Below are 24,220 nucleotides of genomic sequence, written 5' to 3'. Positions count from 1 at the left end.
TTTGAGTACCTTCCAAGACTCGTTTTACTGTCCATGAGTGGGGTACAAAAATGAACAGCTGTAATGACAGAAATACACTGGATTTTGAAGTTACTCATAATAAAGACTTGAGTCCTTTTACAAAAAAAAGTCCATGAGGTCTTTGCTATTGAATTCGATGACAGCAGAATGAGGTCACATATCAGTGGTAAAAAAGTAAGTATCTTTTTACCATAATGATTTCTTCACAAGGATGCTTGGATAAAAACAATAAATAAAATAAAATAAAACATTTTCCTTCCTCATTTGTCTTTCCTATTATAATGATGGTGATCATTCTTAATACTATTCTACCAGTGGCTAAAGGCCAGGGCTTCATTGCAGAGCACGTTCTACACACCAAAACCGAAAGGACGATCCCATCCTTAACAAGCTGATAGTCAAAGCTGAGAGATGTCGTTTTCTTCCACACCAATTCTCATGCACGGGAAAAGCATGCACATGAAGAGCATCCAAAAAACTACATTATCCTTCTTCAGATATCTGATTAAAATACCCTTTTGCAGCGATGTCTACTATCCTGTGAGTCTAGACAATTGTCACACAGGTCATATGATCAAGCTGCTGGCCCAATGCTGACCAACATTATTCCATTTTTTCCTTATATTCTTTCCATTTCAATGTTAGCTCCAGTCTGAGTGGATTCATGATATGGTAACATGATGGGATTTGTAAAGATTAGTGTGGTGGCAACAGTCAAAACACAAATAATAAGATGAGACAGGTTTTCTCTGTGTGGATGAGAAAAGAAAAGCTCAGCTCTTGACGAAGTTACAGAAAAGGAGGCAGGACAATTAATACACAGCCTGTACATGCAGAGCAGAAGCTCAGTGAAAGATATACTATGTTCAAAGCCCTAGTGAAAGAAAAGGTGACAACTGTAATATAGTGCTTTAAAAAAGCAAGAATGCAGGACCTCACATTGAAGCAGGAGAGCAGAAGATGAAGCAACCTAGAGAGGAACCAGCTGAACTGAGAAACAATGGATCTGCCAAAGCCAAAGGAGAAGAAGATGTGCAAATGAGTGTGGATGATCGGATGGAGGACGTGAATGAGTTGTAATTCTGAGCTCTTGCAGAAACAGGACACCAAAGGCATGAACGAAGCCACTCCATGCTTAGTTTCAGACTCAGTCCCTAGAAGGATGTAGAGTGTGTGCAGGACAGAGGCAGCCAACTCAACTCCACAGCCCTACCAGAGGCCTGAAATGACGTAAAAGACCACCACACCCGGGAAAACCCTGCTGATCATCAATAACATTCCTATTTAGCAATTACACTGATAAACTGGAATCCTTGAGCCCAAAGAGAATCCCACTGAATGCAAATAGAGTCTTGCAGGGGGTCACGAAACAGCGCCAGTGGACTTCATTGCAAAATTCTAGCACTGAACCTCACGTCACCCCTACCAGGCCAGGAACACTCAACATCCCAAGAGACAGAGCCACGCTTCTGCTCACAGCATCAATCAATGTCAGAACTGAGAAGATGAACACAGAAATCTTGCCCTGTCCTTCCATACTCAAACCGCTACATCACATTTGGTCTCTTGTGCCTATGCCAAGCAGCCAGGTTCCCGAGGCTTTGGTAGAAATACCGATAACCTCTTCAGCTGCAATTTCAAGTGCAGGACACAGTCAGTTAACATATCAGGAACCCACCAGAGCCAAGTCTCCTGCAATACTTTAGCTGACAGTGCAGGTGTGCAGCTGTGCACTATCGCAGCTGTATAACTGCCAGGGAATTCACTACAGTTGTAACAGAATTACCTCATCCCTGCCAAAGAAACTGGCCTTAAAATGCTCTAGTGCTCCAGTGGCCCCAGTTATATAAAGTCACCGAAGTCCTCAGTTCCTAATAGACAGCAATTATTTTTTGCCCCCTGCTAAGTCCCAAACCACTTATAACCACTGTGGGGCAATGTGTAATTTGCATGTTTTAACTGTGTGATTTCTCTGTTCTTTTACTACACAGAAATATCCTCCCTCCTGGAAGAGCCAGGAAGATAACTAACCAACTATTATGCTGGTTGGAATTTTGACTTGAATTTGCTTCCTTTTCACAGGAAAAAAGGAAGAAGAGTATGTTGATTTGCCAGACTGTGGTTTCTTTTCTTTATGAAACCAACTTATATGCTAGGCAGTAAAAATATAATCACATTTATTCCCTTTTCAAGATTAATTTTATTGTTACAGTACACCTATGGCTTGATTTTTACATTACAATGCATCATTTCCCCAAATTTTCATTCATTAATATGCTTTGAAGCTAAATCATGCTTCTGTTTCCATCTTATACCTCTTGCCTTTCCTTCTCTATGAACCTTATTCACAGGGGGCAAGGCCTGGCTTCACAGAATGAGGCCTGGCAAAGACAGAGGCAGGAAACACAAAAAAGAATGAGTCTGTCAGACTCATTTTCTTCCAGGTTTTACTGCTGAATGTTTATTTCAGTTTTTGAAGGAAGTACAGTGGCTCCATTCCATTTCCTTGCATGTATAAACTACTGGTTGCATAGCCCCACAAATTGACTTTTTAACTCCACTGCACAGAGGAAATAAAAATATTTTATTGTTGATTCTTTTTTAATCTAGCCCTCACTTTCTTTGCTTATTTATGCTATGCTGTCTCCATATTGAATTTTAGAATTAGACCCTTTTGCTATCAAAAAGCAAATTTTCTTGCTGCTTTAATTTAATTTGCCCTTACTGCATACACATTTGCTTCTGTAATGTGGGTTTATCTACTTAGTTTGAATAAGCATTTATATAATGCACAGGTAAGTGAGGCTCCCTGTGCAGATAATGCAACTCCCTTTTGCAGCCATACCACAAAACTACTTCCCTGCAGACTCTGCAAAAAAAAAAAAAAAAAAAAAAAAAAAAAACACAAAAACAAAAAAACCAAAAAACAAAAAACACAAAACAAACAAAAAAACCCCAAAACCCCAAAACCTTGGTATCCTGAAATACTACGATTGACAAAGTTTGTCTGCTTTTTCACTTTTACAAACACATTTTTTTGCTTTTCAGGAGAGAAGGGAGGAGTTTCCTTGAAATCTTTTTAACGTTCACAGCTATCTGGCTCATTCCAAGTGCAGCACTGCTACGTCAGTTTCACTGCTTTCCTAATTTTGACAGTGGTACTTTTAAATTCCAAATACAGAGTACTGAAACACTAAACTGAATGATCTTCTGATGAGTTTACTATTAAGCTATAACAGATGGAGCTGTCTTAAGCTCTAAGCATCAGGAATGAAGCCCAACTTTAGGTACAAATTAGTTATTGAGAATATTTATAGATGGTAAACTCCTTGGGCACATGGAACAACCTTGTGAAATTATAGCACAGATTAATTGCTAGCTTTTCAATTGACAGAGACTCTAAACATGTAGATAGGTTGTCTTTTTTTTTCAAGAGAGCTTTCAGTAAAATACTCTCAATGTAAATTTTTAAATTTATTCCAAAGTATTTCACAAAACTACAAAACACCTAGCTTCCACTGTTGAGTGGCACTGCTATCTGACAGTAGGATGGCACATGGAAATTAGCTGAGGAGGGATGGATGTGAAAGTCATCACCGAGCATTTCATAAGTGCTTTCATCAATTAAACTGTAAACATTAAGTTAGTTTTAACATAGTATCAGATTCCCTGATTTGGATGTATCAGGTGTTCTGTTATACACCAAAAAGTGAGAAATTACACTACTTAATTTGAGAATAACTACCTACTATTCCTCCAAAGTGTGAGATGAACAATGCCACCTCTGAAAATAACTGTAAGGAACAGTCTGAAGGAGGAAAGGGAAAAAAAAAGGGGGGGGGGGACATAAAAAAGAGAAACTGTGAAGGTCACAGCGAAACAAAACATTTCATCCTCAATGTATTTTCATTGAAATGTAATATTGAAAAACTGCGAGGAGTCATGTACTTTTGCACACAACGTTGTATCAAATTAAAATTTGTTATAACCATCATGTACATTAGGTTAGTGATGACAAAAATGTAACTTAATATCTGGCATAATGAAATAGCAAGCAACGTGAATTTCCAGTCATGTTAAAACTGAGCTGTGACACTAGTGTTGTAACACACCAAAACCAAGCAGCTCAGGTTTTGTGATTGTTCTTGAGTAAATATCTGACTATATCAAACAGCAAATCTTGAAGGAAGTCTCTGTGATGAGGTAATTTTATTGCTCATTCATAGTGCCTTGCATTTGCTATACTTAAAATAGACACTTGTACCAATAGCCTTTTTATTACCCGAAGGAAAAAAAATCACATATACACCAGTCCTTTTTCTTTCTGCTAGCAAAGGGAAGCAATTCAATCCAACGTGGGCTGAAACCTGAGTAGGTCACTGTACACCATGATAAAATTCCCTAATCCCTGAGCCAAATTTCCCTGAGGGGGCCCTCCTACTTCTCCTTCACTTTCCAAGCTGACTTTTCCATTCCCTCTCTTGTCTTTTCCTCCCCTTCATCTCTTTCATTTCCCCTACCTTAAAGCCTTGATATCTGATCTGCTGCTGATACTCAGGTTACAGTTTTTACAGCTTAGGCTGTCTATTGCTGTATACATTCCTTTCTTTCTGCTCTGCCGTGATTACTTACCAGAGCTTATTTTACACTGGTCCAGATGAAAGCAGTTCAGATGAAGGGAAACTGCCAGGCTGTTTGAACATTACAGAAATGGACCCACACAAGGGCACATTGTGTTCTGTATGTCATTTTGTTGCAAACATTTTATACAATGTAACCGATTTGTTACATCTTTGTATTCCTCAGGTTTATAATGAAGAACAGCTGGACATTTCAATTGATCAGTAAACAAAAAGAGTGAATGATCTTCACAGGTTTTTAACTTTCTCAACAAGCCAAAAATTCAAACTACTTTTTTTTTTCTTTCCTCCATGGATTCTAGCAGTCAACTGTTCTGCTAAAAATGCAGTCTCTCAGCATAGCATAATAGCATAGATTACATTGTAAGGTGGCCTGTGTTTTGTGAAAGGTTCTGCCACCAGCTATCTCACTCTCAACCAGAAAACATATCAGTTCAAAATGCCATTTCTATCTGCCTATAGCCTTTAATAATTAAGTCAGTTGAAATCTTCAGGTTTGTAATATTGAGCAGCTACCAATGATTAAAAAAGAGAAACCTTCTACGTGAAGGTTAATGCCAGTGCTTAATACCAAAGCATTAGTTTAAAAATTGTGTAATTTTTCTCCTTCACACAATGTTGTTTTTGTTTCTTCCTCACCCTTTCAGACAAACATCTGTTATACTGTAGAAGAACAACTATCTCCCAAACCGCTGAGTGTGCCTGCAGCCAAAGTAAACAAAACAAACCCAGAGGATCCAGCACAGTCAGCCTTTATATCCAGCCAGGATAACATTTCACATGTTTTGATTAAAATTAGCTAATTTGTAATTCTAGAACCTATGAAACTTAAAAGCTGCAATCCATACAGATCACATTAAGCAATGTTCTAAGGGGCCAGTGCCCTACACTACAGATCTCTGCAGTCCTCAAAACTATGTGAGGTTACAATGAGCAATTACTGTTATTATCCGGTGCCCTGTCTAAAAAGAGAATGTGTCACATATCTCGTGAAGAATAATAATGCTCTTTGGGACTCAAAACTAGTATAGTTTGTTTCTGAAGAGGTGCACTGATACGCAAGGCAGAAGTACATTATTTTGCTCATTCCGCTAATACTACCCTTGCCCACATTTCCCATTCTGATGTACACTGAACTGTTTTCACACTCATTACCCAGGCAGCATGAGCAAACGCCTGCCTTAAGCAGCAAAGGACACCTATCTGGAATTAGCGATGTGTAGAAGAGGGGAAGGGGGAAGAGATTGTGCATTCCTGTTTAATTTTACAAGGGTAAATCAATGCTTCTGAAAGCAAAGATACTTTCAATACACATAACACATATTTATGTACTTGCCTATATACTATGTGAATGTGTGACATTTTCTAGGCAGTCCTCTACGTACAATTAGTTTTTTAATAAATGACATTTAAAGTAAACGACAGCGGCTTTATCATATAAATAAGCTATACTGGTTTAATTACTTCATATGCGCATTAAACAACAAGAAGTTCAGCTGAAGTCTCACAATCGGCTGCTCACAACTTTGGGGAATTAGAGATGTAACATAAACAGACATGGAATGGACACGCAAAACAGGCACAAAAAATAGGACCAGTCAAGCCTGGAGCAGCGACCAAACGATAAAAGAAGTCCTGAAATATGTTCTTGTGCAATCGCAGCCATCCTAACATCTGGAGCGGCCGCCTCAGGCGCTACCTCCGGAGCACAGCTGGACTGGCACCACTTCATATCAGACAGGACGGCCCTCCAAATGAGAAATATGCTTCTGTCCGAAGCAGCCCTCGGACAGCTACCTTTCAACAACACCTCTGCTGGTTTGATTAACTGTGAAGCGAAGCATGTAAACCAGAGGAGGTGGCGAGGAGGAAAAGGAGAGAAAAGGAGTCTCTGTGCTTAAGTACAAGAATGATGTGCGGCTCAGACCATAACATTTCACTTTGACAATTTAATTACACAGTTGCAGCTCGCTACTGAAAAAAGAGAGAAATACAGTGTTTAAAAGAGGTCCCTTTCTTCCCTAACTTTAGGGCTTCTGAGCTACCTGAGGGGACTGCTACAGAAAAAAATGCTCCTCACTGGCACCCAGGGAGCTTAAAAACCCAATGAGGGACAGTTTTTTAAAAAATAAATAAATCAAAGCTGGTCAATGAACAGGATTTGCAGCCTGTGAATTCGTCTCTGTTTTCAGCCCAGGAGGCGGAGTTGAGACACATTCAGTGCATCCTACAAAAAAAAAATGACAAGAGATCCTTTCTTATTCCATTTCCATGCACGGTGGAGGGGGGGCGGGAGAGACCCCCGCTCCCGTCCCCATCACAGGCACCTACCTTCATCTCCTCATTGATCTCCCGTTTCACCGGGTGAGCCGGCTTCCTGCTCCTTTTATTTTCGGGAGGTCTCCCTTCTTTCTCCATTTCTGCCATTTTTTGCGCCTAGTTGGTGGAGATGAAATGGCTGCTGGTGTTCTTGGGGGGGCCGGCGAGGGGAGCAGTGGGGTGGGGGTGGCTCTCAGTGGTGGCAGGCAGCGCCGCGGAGGGCCCGGGGGGAGCGCGGCGGCGGCGGGCGGGCGGGGGGCGCAGCCGGGCCGCGGCGCGGGTGCCCCGGCGAGTCAGCCATCTTCTGCCTGCCCGCCTGCCTGCATCGGAGAGCAGAGAGGAGCGGCGCGGTGCGAGCGGGTGTATGTGTGTGTGCGTGCGTGCGTGTGTGTTTGCGAGAGGGAGCGCGGAGCCAGCCAGCCCCGCTCCTTCTGTGGCGCTGCTGGCGGGCTGCCGCGGAGGGGGCGGCGGAGGGAAGGGGTAGGCCGGCCTCCGGCCCGGCGGCGGGCGGGACTTGCCGGCACCGAATCGGCCGCCGCTGCCCGCCATGGGAGCCGGGGGGGCGCCGCGCCGAGCGCCGGGAGGGGGCAGGGAGGAGGGGGCCTGGCAGCGCGCCCCGCCCCCCACACAAAGCCGGCGGGGGGAGGGGGCTGCGGGGTCGCTACACACTCACACACGCACACTCACACACACTCGCACACTCACACACTTATATCCACTCACACTGACACACACACGCGCGGCCGTCTCGCCACCGTGCCCAGCCCGACCCCCTGGCCCGGCCCCCGCACGCTCCCCTCAGGCGGCGGCCCCGCGAGGCGCCCGGCCGCCGGCCGTTGCCCGCCGGCCGTTACGCGCCGCCGTTGCCGCCCGCCCCGCGCGCGCCCCGCGCTGCCCCGCTGGGCCGTGTCAGTCAGACGCGGGCGCTCTCTGAGAGCCGTCTCTGTCGTGCCAAGGTTTGATTACTTCTATTTTTCCTCTTTATCTCTGTCTGGGAAGTGAGAATGAATGGTTTGATAGGACGCACTTGATTATTCCTGGGTTGTGCTTTCCTGCTCCCTGGCAGTTCATAATTACCTGATACAATACAATATGGGGGTGTCCATTGTTCCATTAGTCAAAATTGTAATTGTACAGGATTTTTCATTATGACTGCAGTAAGGCTTAAAATTATACTTTTTTAAAAAAAATATACTTGAAAGATAAAATGTGTTCTGTGTGGGTATGAGCAGGATCTCCATAAAATCTCTGTTTAGCCTGTCAAAGATAAGTTCGTTTTGCATGCAACAATGTCTCATTTACATTGTTTCTTAAGCTTAAATCACTGACATTTCTGAGCATAAAAAGTTGAGCAGAATTCCTTTGCTCGTTTCATGACTAAAATGAGCTTTGCTTACTTTCTTCAGATGGCAGAGTGATTAGAGACATGGCGCACATTTTCCCCCTGTGGCACTGAAAATAGGAAGAAATTGGGATTTTGCATAGTCTTAGCTGTTAGAAAGAGTGGTGAGCACTAGAAGGTGAGACAGACCTCCAGCTGAAAAATCCTAGACCACATCTGCAGTGGTAAGGTCACCACTATTGTGAAACAAAGGTACTCTCACTTGCCTCACAGCCCAGAAGAATAAGGCAAAAGTTGGAAAAACAGAACTGATGATACTTTTTAGCAGAACAACAGGACCTCATAGGGACCCCTGAGGAGTCTTTGCCAGCAGCAAGAGAGCTGCAGGAGTCAAACCGCAGAGAAGGGATGTGCCATGGACTTGATCCGCACTTCCGACGAGTTCTGCATGCCCCAGGAATGCAAGGTCTGGCCTCAGACTCACCAGCAGTAACCATAACAAGACCCCCAAATCTTTTTTTTTTTTTTTTTTTTTTTTGCCTGTAACATTTTAAAACACAGTGAATTCTAAAACTTTTGAAACTAACTTCTGACTACACAGGTAACCTCCAAAGTATGGTGCTTGAAAGGGAGGTTTCCCTGCTGTGCTCCCCACCACCAGCAACCTCATCTTCATTTTCTGTTCACAGTGTTCTATTACAGATGAATCAGTATGGTTGAACTCCTATCAAGTACAACAGATATGCCCTGAATCTCAATATAAGCTCTCATATAGTAGGGATAAGACAGACAGCACAAGGGGAAGTTGCTTATAAACAGACTCATGTAGCATCAGAGCTTTTTGAAACCTTTTGCTTTAAAAAAGGAAGCCAACCTCAGAAAACTACTCTACTTTGAAACACCACCACCTTTCTGATACATGAAGTCGTCCTAATGAAGAAGACAAAATTAATTCTTTTATCAGGGACCTGTCACTGGTTTCTCCAAAAAACTGATAACGCAGTTTTAATGAAAACCTTAGAACTTTTCCCAAATACAGTAATCATTTAAAACAGTTATGCCTAAAATGGAGACATGTATATATATATACATGAACAGATATTATAGTGTAAATTTCAGTAACCTTTCCTAATACACCTTTGCCTTGAATGGTTATTCTGTTTAGTGAAACTTTTGAAAATACCTAATAGAATACTTCTCAACACTTTCTATGCATATTATAACAAAGCAGTGTTTCTCTGAACAAATTGCACTAACTGAGTTAATAATCCAACAAAAAGATTAATCTTGAACTCCCAGCATAGACAAAGCTTCCTCTAATATTAGAGGAGAGTTTGGAGAGTATAACTGCAAGCCCAAATAGAGCAAAGGGTCTTCAGCAGGTCACAGTGAGCAGACAAAAATGAATGTCTTTTAGGATCAAATCTGTCATTCCTTCCAGTTTTCCTGACTAACAATTGAAGGTTTGGTCGTAAACCGAGCACCTCTCGCACGTCTTGCTACTGATTCTGAATCCTGATCCTCAGTTCATGATCACCAAACAGTGGCTTTCAACTTCTTTTTCTACTTGCAGACTCCAGAGACCTTTCAAATGGAGTTTACACCTCCTGACAGTAGACTCAGTTTTCTCAGCTACTTCTGGCAAGCTCCTTAAAAACAGCCTACAGTCCCCCAGTACCCCATCAGTCGCAGGCTGAAAACCATGGTCTTAGAGCATATCCTGTTTTCTTGGCATTTAGGATAGACTCTTGATGGATCTGGAAGTTCTACCTCTGTCCCCTAATAATAAGGTCTCTTCATGTGACAGCAGATTATCTCTGCAATTGTCATGACTCCTAACTTTTTAGAACTGTTATTATTACCGTTTACATATTATTTCATGTTATTATAATATATATTCTTGTGAAATTGTTAGCGATACCGTATGGAAGCCCATCAACTGTCAACACAGAAGTTAATGTATTTAGAATGCTCAGGCATTATCTGACACACATCTTAGATACTGAAATAAATTCTGGAAACCATTTAATTGTTCCATTTGTTACTTGGGAGGCAAAGATTAGCAAAAAGGAATGCTTTCAGATTTTTAATGGCAGCTCATGAACTCATAAGGGGAGACAGAATATCAGAATCTATGGAAGCCATAAATTTGTGAGTCACATAATGGCATTGATCTGAACATCTCCATCAAGTTAGGAGAAAATAAATCTGGTATTGACATTACAGAGACCTTAACATTAAACACATTTACTGAAATGTGGCAGCACATATTTCCTGTGTGAAAACCTGTGTTTTTGGTAAAGAAACCTGGTTCAGCATTGCTCAACATGGATTCTGCAAGCAGGTGAATAACTCTGGCAGACTGGATCAATAGGATTATTCACATTTGTTTTACCAAGACAGAAATACAGGGTCCATGATATCAACTAGCAACTACCAGCCAAAGATGAAATCCTGATCCTACTGAAATCAGTGAGGATTTTGCCCCTAAGTTTAATGACGCCAAATCCCATGGGAAATTTGCAAGAGGATTTTAAATCAGTCTATTATATAGTGTGGATTGGAAAACAAGAATCCCAATTCTTAAAATGCAGGGTATTCAAAATACATCTCCATTCTGATTCAAAGCAAAAGTAATATTTTTCAATGTGAGAAAAAAAAGAGGTTCATACTCCCTACCATAACGCATTTGGAAGGGAAGCAGAAACTTCTTACGGGCTTCCATGATCGGTACCCTAATCACAATGCAGTAGAGTAAGTTTCTCACTGTCTTGCTTGCTGAAGGGTTTGGGTTTTTTTGGTTAGATATCTAGCTCTTTTCAAAGCTGGGAAGAGAAAAAACGTGATTCTGTCTTTGGTGGTAACTAAGTCACCTGCAAGGCCCAGGCTTAGGTCCCTGCTGCATCTGAGTCACAGGAAGAACCTGGATTTTTTCTTCCATTCCCTAAATGCACAAGGCGATTTGCTAAGCTCAGTACTTTTGTTCTATCCAGTCTTTGCATTTCCAGCTTTAAATTTGTACTTAAATTTTTGCAAGCACAGTAATTTGGACTTCTGAAAAACAAATATTATGCATAAAATGATAGGTGCAAATGAGTTGCCTAAAGTAAATTGGTTTAATTTATACTCTATTATTCATATTCCTATTTATTAGTTTTGATGTGTTTTAAAAGGGTACCTATCCATTTACTGGAGTTGATTTTTAGATAACATAAAAGCAACACATCTCTATAAGTTCTTCAATTTGGTCTTTATTAATGTGTAAGTCTCTTTAATATTATTATTGAGGTATTTCTTCTCATTATTGTCTGCCACAGAGGATGAGATAAACAAGCAGGCCTGATTTTCCAGTTGGTAAATATGTAAGCCGCATGACAGCTTAAAAGAGAAAGGCAACAACATCAAACAAATGGCACAAATGGCAGTCTCTGGGCAAACTAGAAATGATATGATATTTTGCTAAGGCACTGTTGTAAACCTGGGAAAATCAGAGTAATTACTGTAGCAGTTCCACTACCACATAAAAAGACCGAGTGTAAGGAGTGGAGTACAGCTTCCTGCCTGCTAATGGCAGACCAAGTTCCCCCATCTCTCCGTAGCTTGAGTGAACAGCACTCCCCAACGGATTGCTTTCTGCCTTGGCTGGTGCAGTGAGAGCTCCCCCTCCTGTTTCTGTCTTTTTAAACACTGTAGAAAATGCACCATGGAACCTCGTATGTATAACTGTATGTGAGGAAATGTGTGTGTGCGTGTGTGTTTATATATATATAAATATACAAACACACATAGAGACACACTAGGGAGAAAGCAGAAGGAAAAAAGGAAGAGCTGCTGTATTTTTCCAAGTAATAGCCCCAGACTTTGCACTCCAAAATGAACATGTGGTTCTTACTATTTTTTCACTTAAAATTGCTGTTAATTTACCTTATTGTTCCTTACTTGCCAAGAAGTTTTCAGCTCTCCATCAGGTCACCTAGTAATGCCAATCATTGTAGAAAACAAATGTCTATGCAATCTTTTGTAAGCTAATATATTCTCAGTTCACCTGTATTTCAGGTGAAGCCATAATAAATAGCAATTTAAACTCAAGTATTCTGTTTGCAAAGCAAAGAAATTCATTATATGTATTCATAGAAAAGTACTGTTTTGTTGGGGGTTTTTTCGTTCAATTTGAAGTGGAAATGTTTTCAGTTCTTTTGACTTTTTTGTAAGACATGCTAAGGTGATAGATTATTTATGCCATTAGAAGCAAATAAATGCACTAATTAATTAAAATATCTTTTAATCTTGGATCCTAATCCAATCTTAATCTAACTGGATCTTTTAATCCAATCTTTTTTTTTAATACAGTCAGCCATCTTCATACACATGGAAAACATGCGTGTGAACTTCAGTTCCATCAAATCCCTACTTCCACTTCAGTAGTGTTATTTCACCCATACCTTTTAGAGCTAGTACATTCCATTCATTCTTGTAATTGGATGAATGCCCATAGCATTAGTAACACAGTAGAGTCTGTAGATTCCTTTCTGCTGTGGATACTAATCTCAATCCAGAGTTTCCTTAGACGATTAGAGGCTGTTCTGCAAAATGTCAAAATGTAGCCTCTCCAAAGCAGACACAGTAAGGCAGTTGAAGTGAGAGTAGTGGCGGCTTTCCAAATATGAAGGTCTGGAAATGTTTGGAGGTATTTTAATATTAATGAACATTTCAGTTTTTGTGTTGCTTTAGAGTATCAGTGTCGAATCTGTGCAGATTAATGGCAAGATAAAGTCCTAACACTGTTAATGTTTTTTAAAGCTTTGGCAAATGTAGAGAAACATTATTTAACTTATTATAATTAATGATTGCTCTTCTTGCCTGAAACTTCATGTAATTTGATAAACGGAAAGAACTGTTAACTTGTTTCTCTGGTGCTTTGTTAAATACTTCTGAGTGTTCTACTAAAATGCCTTTTTTGTTTGTTTAATTTCTAATGTTTCCTACAGCAAAAGTATACAAGAAGTCTTTTCCTTCTTCAGTATCAGAGAAAACCAATGTCATTAAAAGCCAGTTGAGATTAAACCTTTAAAAAGGTATCAGCAATGCATGTAAAACCAAATTAGTAAAAGCTACCCTGGCCACCAATATTGACTTTGGGGAAAAAACTCTACCATCTGTCTACTGCTGCATCCTATCTGCTGTGGTTACTCAGTAACTCTGAATGCAATGCCAAAGATCAGGTGTAGCAATAGGAAGGATCTGTGGCTGAGCAAGAAACTTAAACACATCATACTAGACTTGAACTTGGATGTTCTACACATCCGCAACCTCCAGACTTCGTTAGTGCTAAGGACTGTACCTCAGAATGAAACTTGTGAATCTTTTTAAAAAGCTTAATTTGGTTCAAAACAGTGGTCTGCTTGCTCAATAATACATGTTGTTAAGAGTATATACCAAAGCCCTCCTCTCCTGAGGGTTTCTTATTTCCTAGTAGTTGAAACCCAAAATTTTGACATGTATTTTAAAAGGCCACTTTGGGGTAAGTCTAAGGTACTTCAGAGACCCTCCTACTTCTTATCTTTCCATCTCCTGTTTCTTTCATACCTTGAAACCAGAGAACTGTCAAACTCAGAAGTGGTGAGGGGTGAAGACCTACTCTCTCTGCAGCTGGCCCACAGCTGTAAAGCTTCCTCTTCGGTGAACTGAGAATATTTGCAGCCAAGTCAAACTCGGCCCTTCACCTGTTATTTCTCAACAACAACATATTCCACCCCTTCCCATTCTTTCCCTTCTCCATGCAAACGCAGCAAGACAGAGAAGTCTTCTTGTTTTCATTTTAATGTATGGGTGAGTCTCCCAGATGCTACTATGATTTACGTACCTCAAGAAGTTAAGCAGGCAGGCAGACAATGCAGAAAAGATGTGCGGGACAGAGAAAGGAGGAGGAGAAGGGGAGAGGTTGCGTGGGTTTGGGATATAGCAGAGAGTTCTCCCTTCCTTTTAATTTGATTCTTTTTTTTAATAGATCAATCGTGCTGATACACTCCTTAAAACATTATTACAGTGATCTACATCAAGTTCTTCTTAAAAGGAACCCCTCCTCTCTTTGTCCTTCTGTGATGAATAAAAGAAATCTTTACAATAAAGAAAGTGTTTTATACATTTTCTAATAATCCTGTATTTCCCCAGTGAGCTTTGTTGCATGATATAGTATGTCAGTTTAAGTAACATCTGTCAAGGGATGGAAAACAATTATAGGTTCTTTTCATTCATAAAAGTCATTCTGGAGTTTTTTATGCTTAATTTTCTTGTCAGGCTTTCAAAAACATTACATCATTTTGTCCAAATTATCCCCTGCATTGCATATACAAGATACAGTAGGTTATTCATTTCTTTCCTGGACCTAAAGAAACATGCCAAGATATTTAAAGTGGCATATGCTAAATGATTTAGACCTCGGTAAAGCTGGGCTTTGACATATCATTATCTGACAATTACTCGTCTACAGCAATGCTTGCTTTCCTGGTAGCATCTCACCAGAATCTTACACGACATGTGATTCAATCTCTTGATCTTCTCAGTTATATTTACATGAATTTTACACATCCTAATATATAATGGCAATGCATTCACATCATCGTGTCTAAAAGTCTTTCAAAAAAAAACCCAAACATACCTTGGGAATACATAACAGAAATATCTTCAGGACTAGGATGTATCATGTATTTCCAGTGTAGGAAAACAGTCTTTATTCACAGAATCATTGAGGTTGGAAGGGACCTCTGGAGATCATCTAGTCAACCCCCCCTGCCCCAAGCACAGTCAAATAGAGCAGGTTGCTCAGGGCTGTGTCCAGTTGGGTTTGACTGTGTCCAAGGATGGAAACTCCACAACCTCTCAGGGCAACCTGTCCCTCTATAGTTAAAAAGTTACTTCTTATGTTTAAATGGAATTTCCTGTATTTTAATTTGTACCAATTGCCTGTCCTGTCACTGGGCACCACTGAGAAGTGTCTGAATCCGTCTTCTTTACTCACCTCACAGGCGTTTGTTCACATTGATCAGATCCCTGCTGAGCCTTTTCTTCTCCAGGCTGAACAATCCCAGCTCTCTCAGCCTTTCCTTATATAAGAGATGCTCCAGTCCCTTAATCATCTTAGTAGCCCTTTGCTGGACTTGCTCCAGTAGCTCCATGTCTCTGTTGTACTGGGGAGCCCAGGCCTGGACTCAGTACTCCAGATGTGACCTCACCAGTGCAAAGCAAAGGGGAAGGATCACCTCCCTTGACCTGCTGGCAACACTCTTCCTGATGCAGCCCAGGAGGCTGTTGACCTTCTTTGCTGCAAGGGTGTGTTGCTGGCTCATGGTCAACTTGTTGTCCACCAGGACGCCCAGGTCCTTTTCTGCAAAGCTAGTTTCCAGTCAGTTGGTCCCCCTCCTGTCCTGGTGCATGGGCTTATTCTTCCCCAGGCACAGGAATTCACATTTTCCTTTGTTGAACTTCATGAGATTCTTGTCAATACATTTCTTCAGCAATTTATTCAATTTGTTTAATAATTCTTTTTAAGCAATTAGTATAACTATTATCTGAAAGATTTTGTTTTCCTGAACTGTGTTGCTTTTCATAATTAAATCACGCATGTAACATATAATGACAGCAATCTGTATTTCTTATTGCCATAGCCAAAAGCACTATTTTGCTCAAAGAGAATCCTTCTCTACACAGATAAGATTTTTTTCCTTTGAACAGGACCCATATATGCATCCATCTCCATCCAAGCTTCTTGAAGTCACATGCACTTATTAATTTCTTTTCACAATACAATTACTTAAAGCAGAATTAACTTGTCCTCACTACTCCCTTTCAGATCACAGGAGGATGCTAATAGGTGATGGTTACATACAAATTCCATCCCCAGATAGCTTGGGAAGTGACTTCAGCTTTGGCAAACTCCTGGGAGTAAAGGGTCAGGAACTCCATATATATCTTGACTACCATGGATTGAAATCCTGCTCCTACTATGGATGTTCATGCCAACCCCTGCCATGCTGTGGTCTGAACTTTGTTTAGAATATCGCTAGCAGTCCCCAGATGCACCATCACTCCTGAGAGCTCAAGTGGTAAGTCAACTGCCAAGGCTCTGGATCACTGCCTCCCACCTCTCAGGACAACCTGAGAAGTTGCCTCTTTCATATTACAACTGTGTGACAATTAAAGGGGGGCAACCACTTTAGCCCCAGTGCAAGAAGCTGGAGACTGAAGTTTATTGACTTAACCTGTACTGCCAACACCAAAACCAGGTCCAAGGCCAACTTCAAAACTTAGCTGCCCACATGATTAATTGAAGCCTCCTTGTCTGGACCTGTGTTGTTAACTAATATTGCAACTATCAGTTCATTTTGCAGATAAGAAATTATAGGCCCAGAGAGATAAGTGCCCAAAGCTCATGTACTTGAAGAATCTCACAGCTTGAAGCAGAACCCAGCTCTGATACTTTGTAGAATAGTGCCATCACCATTAGAACATGTACCGTGACCTTCCTGGAAGTGGCACGTGAGCCTCCCTTTGAATCAGCTTGACTTTGAGCTCACCCATGAAACACCAGTGACTTTTGAAAGAATATAGGGATGGCACCACCGAAAGATTTTGCCTCAGTTGGCTGCAAATAACGTTATCTGAAATAACTGCCAAAGCTGTAATTTATCAGACTTTTTCACAGCTTCCACAAAGGCAAGGAAATTCAAAGTTGAAAGGCTTTCTCCAGGCAGCACATGCCAGGCATTTGTGCATGAATTGCAGGAGGGGAAATGATATGTTTCTTTTAGAGCTGTTGTTGCCATCATGGAAAGTGAGCAAGCATCTGTGCTTCGGAAATAAGTGGAAGGAAGGTGTTCCGTGAAAGAAAGCATGTGGGAAAGCGGCTTAAAATGGTGATAGTGTATGAAAGTGGCAGGAGTTCTGAATGCCATTGGGGAGAAGAAACGGAACAAGGCTGACACATAGAAAGGTGGTGAGAAAGCAAAAAGACATGTAAAGTGGAGTGTATTGAAGGAAAAAAGAGAAATTTGGCTAGAGAATAGGTCTGAGCAAATTCCAAAAGTGAGAGAGAAACAAAGAAAAATGGGAAAATCATAAGACAGATGAAAAGTCTATTGGATGGTTGTGGAGGTGAAAGTGTAAGTTAAGGTTTTAGGTATGTTTTGTTGAGAAAACAGATATAAATCTGAAAATGAGGTGTCCAAGAAGGACTCCTGATACAGCAGTGGTCTGTACATTTATACTAACCAAAGTCTGTAAGATGATTGTACTCTCTAGCATTTACCATTGATCCTGAAGAAATAATGAGAAGACTGATCTTTCCTCATGTTTAGTAATACTTAATTCAAGAGAACTGCTTACTTTATATCACTGCAAATAAGGGTTACACAGCCAATCTTAAGGTCCTTAATTTCATTCCAGGGCTTACTATTTCCTGTGTTACTACTCTGTAAAGATGACTCTAGAATAACAATTTAATACTTGAGTGCCCAGAGTCAGGCAGACACTTTGCATAAAAGTGTTCCCTTGTGCGCGCTGAGTGCCTGCAGCTCCCCCCGGGAAGTGGTGGGTGCTAAGCACCTCGGAAAATCAGGTCACTGTCACTCAGAAGCTCAGAAAAGAACGGAGGTGCCAAAGTTTAAGATTAAACTTACAAGTTGGTGGCATCATTCTAGAATAGTGCTTCTCTGAAGGATTGCCACATTTTTTGTTGTTTAAATTTTGGAATGCAACAGGTACGCATTTGTAATTCAGGTGTAATTATAAATCCCTCCAGAGATAATATGAGGATATAAGAAAGAGGGAATGAGAGACAGAAAAAGTGAGCAAGATGGGGAGGAATTAAAAAAGAAAGGGACAGAAAGATATATTGTTCAAACCTTCTTTTAGACTAGCTTGGGCATGCCTTATTGGCTTTGAATGCAAACAATTAGTCAGCAAGCTTAAAATAAACATAATGAAGTGTTTTCTTCCACAAAATGCATAATGAAACTGTGGAACGCATGTCCACAGGATGTTTGGGGGAGCAAAAGTGTAAACAGATTCAAAGAAGAACTTACTTACACAAAGGTCTGGAAAATACATCCAGTTTGGTTTATTAAACATGGTAGACTTGATAGAACATCTGGGTCGAGAAGTGTCTGAAGTGCAGTCAGCTGGAATCTGGGAGGGCATGCCACAGGAAATACTTCTCTGTACTTGCTTGATTTCTCATTCTCTTCCCTTAAACATTTCATTCTGGCTGTTATCACAGACAGGGGATACTATCTTAGATGCTCCTTTCATCTGGCCCAATATTCTTTTATTCTATTTTGCATTAGTAGCTTATGATTTATTTCCCTTCTATAGCTTACTTTACTGTACTGGCCTAAATCAATTGTTCTTTCTCTTGTACAACAGGAATAGCAATGATTGCCACATTGTTATTTTAATCGTTTTAGACCATGTATTGAAGTGGCAACCAGGCATTTCAATTATAGGGTTTAAAACAAGAACCGATGAAGTGAGTCAAGGCTAGGTAAAGATAAATGTGTCTCCCATTGTACGCTGAGGGTCACCATTCTTTGTCTCCAGTACACCTTGACAAAGGGGCAAATTCAAAAGCAGAGGGAATCCTACTGAAAAACACCTTTTATTGAACAGAAGGCTTTCCCTACATTGGGGGAAAATGTATAGGCCATATAGTGTGGGTGAGTATAGTGTAGATAAATGATATCTTAATTTATGCTGTTTTAATTCCCCAAAGCCATTTAGTTGGGGCTGTTTAAAATGTATTACTTTGTTCAGATACAGAATTACAAGGACGGATTCAAATGATTTTGTTTAACTTGGGTTATCTAACTCATATTTTAAAACCATTTTCTTTATCATCTAGACTGACTTTCATATATTCAGACCTGGTTCCCTGAAAGACGTTACTCTCCAGCTGATCTTACGCAGTGAGTGGGCAGAGAGTGAGAGGATCCTCTTAGATAACCATTTCCTTGAGCACTCAGAGCTTTGAAGTTCGTCAGTAAACAGAAAGCTAGTGCCATGTCCCTGGTGCTGAGTGTTCCTGCTGTTCTGCACTGTTCAGGAAGTGGGTAGTAGGTTTTTCAGGAACTGGATCTTTCACGCAGACTTCAAGGGGGAGTCATAAATAGAAAGGCACAGAAACCAAGGTGGTAATAACAAAAGCACCAGTGACTTTTGCAAAGTTCACTGCAGAGGAAAAGTCCAGCTAGCCTTAGTGGAGAATATATAGCTTCCCATGTAAGTTCAAAAATTGAAAAAGACAGAAGAAGGTGTACAGATTTTCCCCCTCAAACTGATCATTATTAGTAAAAAGAACATTTAATGTTCTATCTATGCTTTGGTTATGCATGTGAATAGCAAGCAGCAAAATATAAATAACACTTCATAAATTACATATATTTAGTCCCTGAGAAATAAGCATTTTAAGTGAGAAATGCTTACATTTATTTAAATCCGTAGAAAATTTATATGTTCTGTATGTTTTCCTTTTTTCCTACTAAACTAGGAAATTACTCAGTTGTATCCCATCCCAATAATTGTGGAGTGCTTTAGGGAGAGGTTTTTCAATCTATTTTTCACCTAAGATCCAAAATCCTATTTTCTCTGCTGGACTCTCACAAATCTCACCATCTTCTATGATTTTAAAGGATGCTAGGATGGAACTCACTGAAAAAAAAATCTACATAAAATCTATAGATTTGTGGGGAGGGGGGTAAATAGAGGGCATGTGAGTAAGCCTCTGTTCAGTTTGGCTATCATATATTGTTTGCTGCATTTCACTCTTGTCAAGACCATGAATTGTTTAGACAAGGGATCATGTCCTTTGTCACAGTTTTGAAACGTGTCAGAATGGAGCTTCCCACTGCTACTAGAATGCAGCTAAACACGAATAGCTAATAGGTTGCTAAGTTGCAGAGGTGGGGCTAAGCAGCTGAGGTTTCACAGGGAAGTTAATAATGGAGTAGGTATGGGGCAACTGGAGAAGCAGAATGCTCAAAGGCTGGTATTCTACTGCCTGATGGATCCCATGTCAGCTTCGGTTGCCTATGACCAGAACCAGCACAGTACTTGTCTTCCTCCTCGTCCTTCTGTAGATTACTCAGCTCTAAAACACTGCTGTTCTAAAGGACCCTCCAAACCTCTCCAAATTCACCCATGGGGAATCATTGCCAGTCAGAGGAAGCAGCCTAAGAAGCTGTCTTACAATTGAAATTGGGTTGAGAGGCAAAAAAATAGTCACTCTAGGAGGGAGGGGAGTTATCAGCCGCACATTCATCTGTTTCTGTTCCTACTTGGTTTGCTAAAATGGAGGGATTTCAATTGATTTTGTTTTCTTTGCAGCACTAGCTGGTGAGAATGGAGCTGCATTCTGTGAGCATGCAGCGCAGGAGGGGCACGCCCCATTGCCTGAGCAGCACTGGGAAGAGCTATCAGCAGCCCTGGCTTCTGATCTGTGCTATGCACTCACTAGGTACTATAGCACTGTGTTTTGTGTGCAAGGTGAAAATGATAATATACACCATACAATGGACCTTTATATGTCTGCTTATTTATTTATTTATTTATTAAATACAATTGAAACAGTTATGCATTTATTATCTTCTATTAACCAGCAACAAATCATGTTCTGATATTGGTACCTGCGTATGTACATTTAGGCTTAAAACTTAATACCTTTTAGTGTCAAGTTCTGTCCAGGGGACATGACTCACACTAAAACCAATTGAAGTTAAATGAGTGCCATCTAAATAGAATCTGATCCAATGCTGAAAATAATGGAACTTCACTACTGCTGTGATGCTGTTGTTTCAACATCCAGCTCTAGAATCAGTAAGGCCTTCATCCCATACTCTAGTCTGTAGGCTAGTAGGAAAACAGGCAGCCTTGTAGACAAGGAACAGAACTGGAGGTCAAGAGAAGTGAATTCTTTCCTCAGTTTGCCTTAGGGGTTTTGTGAAACCTTGGACAAATCACATAACCTCTCTGTTAAACCTCCTGACTTGCAAAATGGAAATGATCATAACTGTCTACTTCCCCAGGATGTTACAAACTAAATCAATTCTCTGCATGTATGTGTGTGTGTGTGAACTACTTGGATAGCTTCAGAAGGAACAGATACACATATTTCTGTCAGTTTTCATTTTTGGAAAGAGTTTTAGCATACAGCCAAAGATTTAACTTGTTAAAAAAGCAACATCTAGACAAGGCTATATTAACTATGAAAGACAGAAAGGTCAAATGTTCCTCAGTCAAATGAGAGTGCCTTGCAAAAGTTTTATTTGAGGTGGAAATCGATAAAATATTTCCTCATTCCATTTGTTAGAAAAGATATCCAGACTTGGCATTAGTGGTGGCTTTGATGCACCTTATTCTCTGATACATTAGTCCATAGCATGCTGCTGTAAACAGAAGTGTCTCTTCACCTTTCATCTTTGTTCTTCAACTTTGATACTGATCCCCCGCAGTGGCTTCTTTCTCCTCCTGGGAGGCTTAACAATGTCAATTGATAGAGGGAAATAAAGCTTCATTTTTCTTCTCTACTTAAGACTCAAAAGAAATAGACGCATCTATTGTATAGTCACTGGAGCTCTTGAAATAGTGTGGGTTTTTCTGTTGAATCTGAGGGGAAATGAGCCAAGAAGAAAAAAAATGCATGTTGTTTTGTCCACAACTTAAAATACAGTAAGCACATCATATTTTTGCTTCTGATGTGTTTTTGGAGAGAGGTACTGAACAACTCTAAATTATAGGCAGTGCAAGTAGCAAAAAGCAGTAAATTTGTCCATCATTACCCAGTATAAGATTCTGGCTTTTGATGCCTTATGACCTTGTCAAATTTTAACTAATTTGTGATTCATTTTTCTATGACTCATGTCTCAGCCTGAAGCTGATTTTTAAAATAGTTGAGTCAATTTGCAGAATGTGATTGGGGAAAAATACATTATCTTGCTTGTGTTAAACAATATTGTTGGACAGCATGACTGAGAGATCCTAGTATCTCCATATTCTAAAATTCAAATTTGGCAAAGGATTTGCAGTGAGACTAGGGAGGGGTGGGGAATGTCTCAGACTGTTTCTATTAAAAAATGTAAACACCCACCCCTGGCCAGAATGGTGTTTTCACATTCTACTGTCAGAAAAATCCAACCGTAATGAGCATCTGCTGTAAGTTTACTGGGGATGGGCAAGACTTTCCTGCAATGGCTTTTCCTAGCAACAGAGGCCTTTGTGGAATTGAGCACAAGAACTCAGAGAGGGTGCTTCTGTTGCTCCCCACAGTCCCACTCATAAATACGTATAAAAAGAAGAGTCCTTGATTGGGATGCAGAGTGTAAAGACAGGAAGATCACTGGAACTTAACAAGAAAAAGATGAGGGGGCTCTAGCTAGAATGAAAAACAACAGCCTGTAGGGAGTCTGTGTGGGACTGGAGCAAAGAGGTGAAGAGGCTAGGGGAAAGAAACTATGAACTTAGACTAGTAGTCAAAAATAGCCTAGACTCTTAAGTTGTTAAGCGAAGGAAAGGGAAGAAGGGGTTGGGCTAAGAGTGAGAGACAGAGCCTGCTTAAGTATAATCCTCTCAAAACCAAGAACGTCCACATTATTCTGCTGTCAAAAAAGAAAGAAAGCAAGAAAGAAGCTGTGAAACTCACTCACAAAATGTATGCATTACTTCTCTAGTGATTGTCGTTTTTAAGGGATGCCAGCCTACTGCTGCTACTGGTGAATCTTGTGGCAAATTGTGCTGCATGTGGCAATTTAGGTTCTTGCCCTACTTCTAAACCATTTGGACTTGGTAGAATTCTACATAAAGGTATTTTGAAAGGGGGCAGAGGTGTTCAGTTTCTTAGAAAATAACAAGAACTTAAAAAGAACAGTGATTTTGAAAAGCTGAAGTTTCACACATTAGGAAATGGTAGGTTTGCTGCCCATAGAAGCTTAATCCTCCTCACTCTGTTTATATGTATTATTATTTTAAGTAGACTTTAATTACATAATCATGTTAGTTTTTTCACAGAACACTTACCACATTCAGTGTAAGAATGGATATGGCTCAAGAAATGAATCATGGAACTTGTCACCATTGCAGGATGAGGTACCTTGGTAGTTCCTCTTAAGTGCATCCCTCTGGCAATTTTCATTAACTTAGTCTCTCTGCACAGAAACACACTGTTGCATTCTATCATTTTTAGACTGCGTTTCTAAGCTGAAACTCCCTACTTACCAACAGTTTGTTCTGTGACAGTAGCTGACTAAAATGACTCAGTGGCAGCTCCTTCAAAGCAAAATTATTCTCCCAGAGATAATCTCTTCAGTGTTTGCAGGTTCTCTTCATCCCAGTTTCTTCCCTCTCTAGTTTGGGAAAGGCTGCTCACTAGATGCCACCGGCATGTCCAGCTGTTGACTCCACACTCAAACCCCCTTTCCTTAGAGTAATAACTTTTACAGTTTTGGTGTCCATTTTGAGTCTTACTTCAGGTGCAGGAACAATAAACCCCTTGTTATTGTCACTAGAGACAGGCAAGAGTATTCCTTATTAACAGCTTCCCTCCATAACTTCAAGAGCTATTGGTGTTCTCTTGCACCGCATTTCATCTTTTTGGTGATTGAATTGTTTTCTGTTTGCACCTTCTTTTACATTATCCTTCAGTGTAACTCTTTTTAATCAAGTGGGATAATGCAAACAAAATAAAGTGAGACGTGTCTTGTATTTAAAAACACAATGCCCTCATTTTTGCATGACAATGTAGTCAATGAGACCATTTTTTTATTAGAAGTTTTAGGAGGAATAAGTGGTTGTAAAGACGGAATGATCATATTCTTCCCAAGGTAGTTGAACAAAATTCTGATGGGGAATTGAGCAA

At 40.4% G+C, this 24,220-nt stretch overlaps 1 protein-coding gene and 1 long non-coding RNA gene across 5 annotated transcripts in view; one reads left to right on the top strand and one right to left on the bottom strand.

The window, feature by feature from the left end:
- Positions 1 to 7,447, bottom strand: part of SOBP (sine oculis binding protein homolog) — a 118,945-nt gene extending 111,498 nt beyond the window's left edge. For 2 of the 3 annotated variants that reach the window (XM_026119907.2, XM_026119909.2), the window contains exon 1: positions 6,993 to 7,447. In XM_026119907.2, coding sequence (XP_025975692.1) covers positions 6,993 to 7,088 — 96 coding nt within the window. In that variant the 5' untranslated portion in view covers positions 7,089 to 7,447. The remainder of the gene's footprint in view (positions 1 to 6,992) is intronic. The other variant, XM_026119908.2, reaches the window with a different exon arrangement.
- A 43-nt stretch (positions 7,448 to 7,490) lies between these two features.
- Positions 7,491 to 20,941, top strand: LOC112995118 (uncharacterized). Of its 2 annotated transcripts, XR_010388317.1 has the most exons (3): positions 7,493 to 7,936; positions 8,387 to 16,424; positions 20,698 to 20,941. It is a non-coding gene; the product is annotated as an uncharacterized LOC112995118 (long non-coding RNA). The 2 variants fall into 2 exon arrangements; XR_010388316.1 differs by having other exon boundaries at positions 7,491 to 7,936; positions 8,387 to 20,941.
- The last annotated feature ends 3,279 nt before the right edge of the window (positions 20,942 to 24,220 follow it).

The sequence above is a fragment of the Dromaius novaehollandiae genome, chromosome 3, assembly GCF_036370855.1.
Source record: "Dromaius novaehollandiae isolate bDroNov1 chromosome 3, bDroNov1.hap1, whole genome shotgun sequence".
Classification (NCBI taxonomy): Eukaryota; Metazoa; Chordata; class Aves; order Casuariiformes; family Dromaiidae; genus Dromaius; species Dromaius novaehollandiae.
Note: the sequence above shows the minus strand (reverse complement) of the source record. Positions and strands in the feature narration are given on the sequence as shown.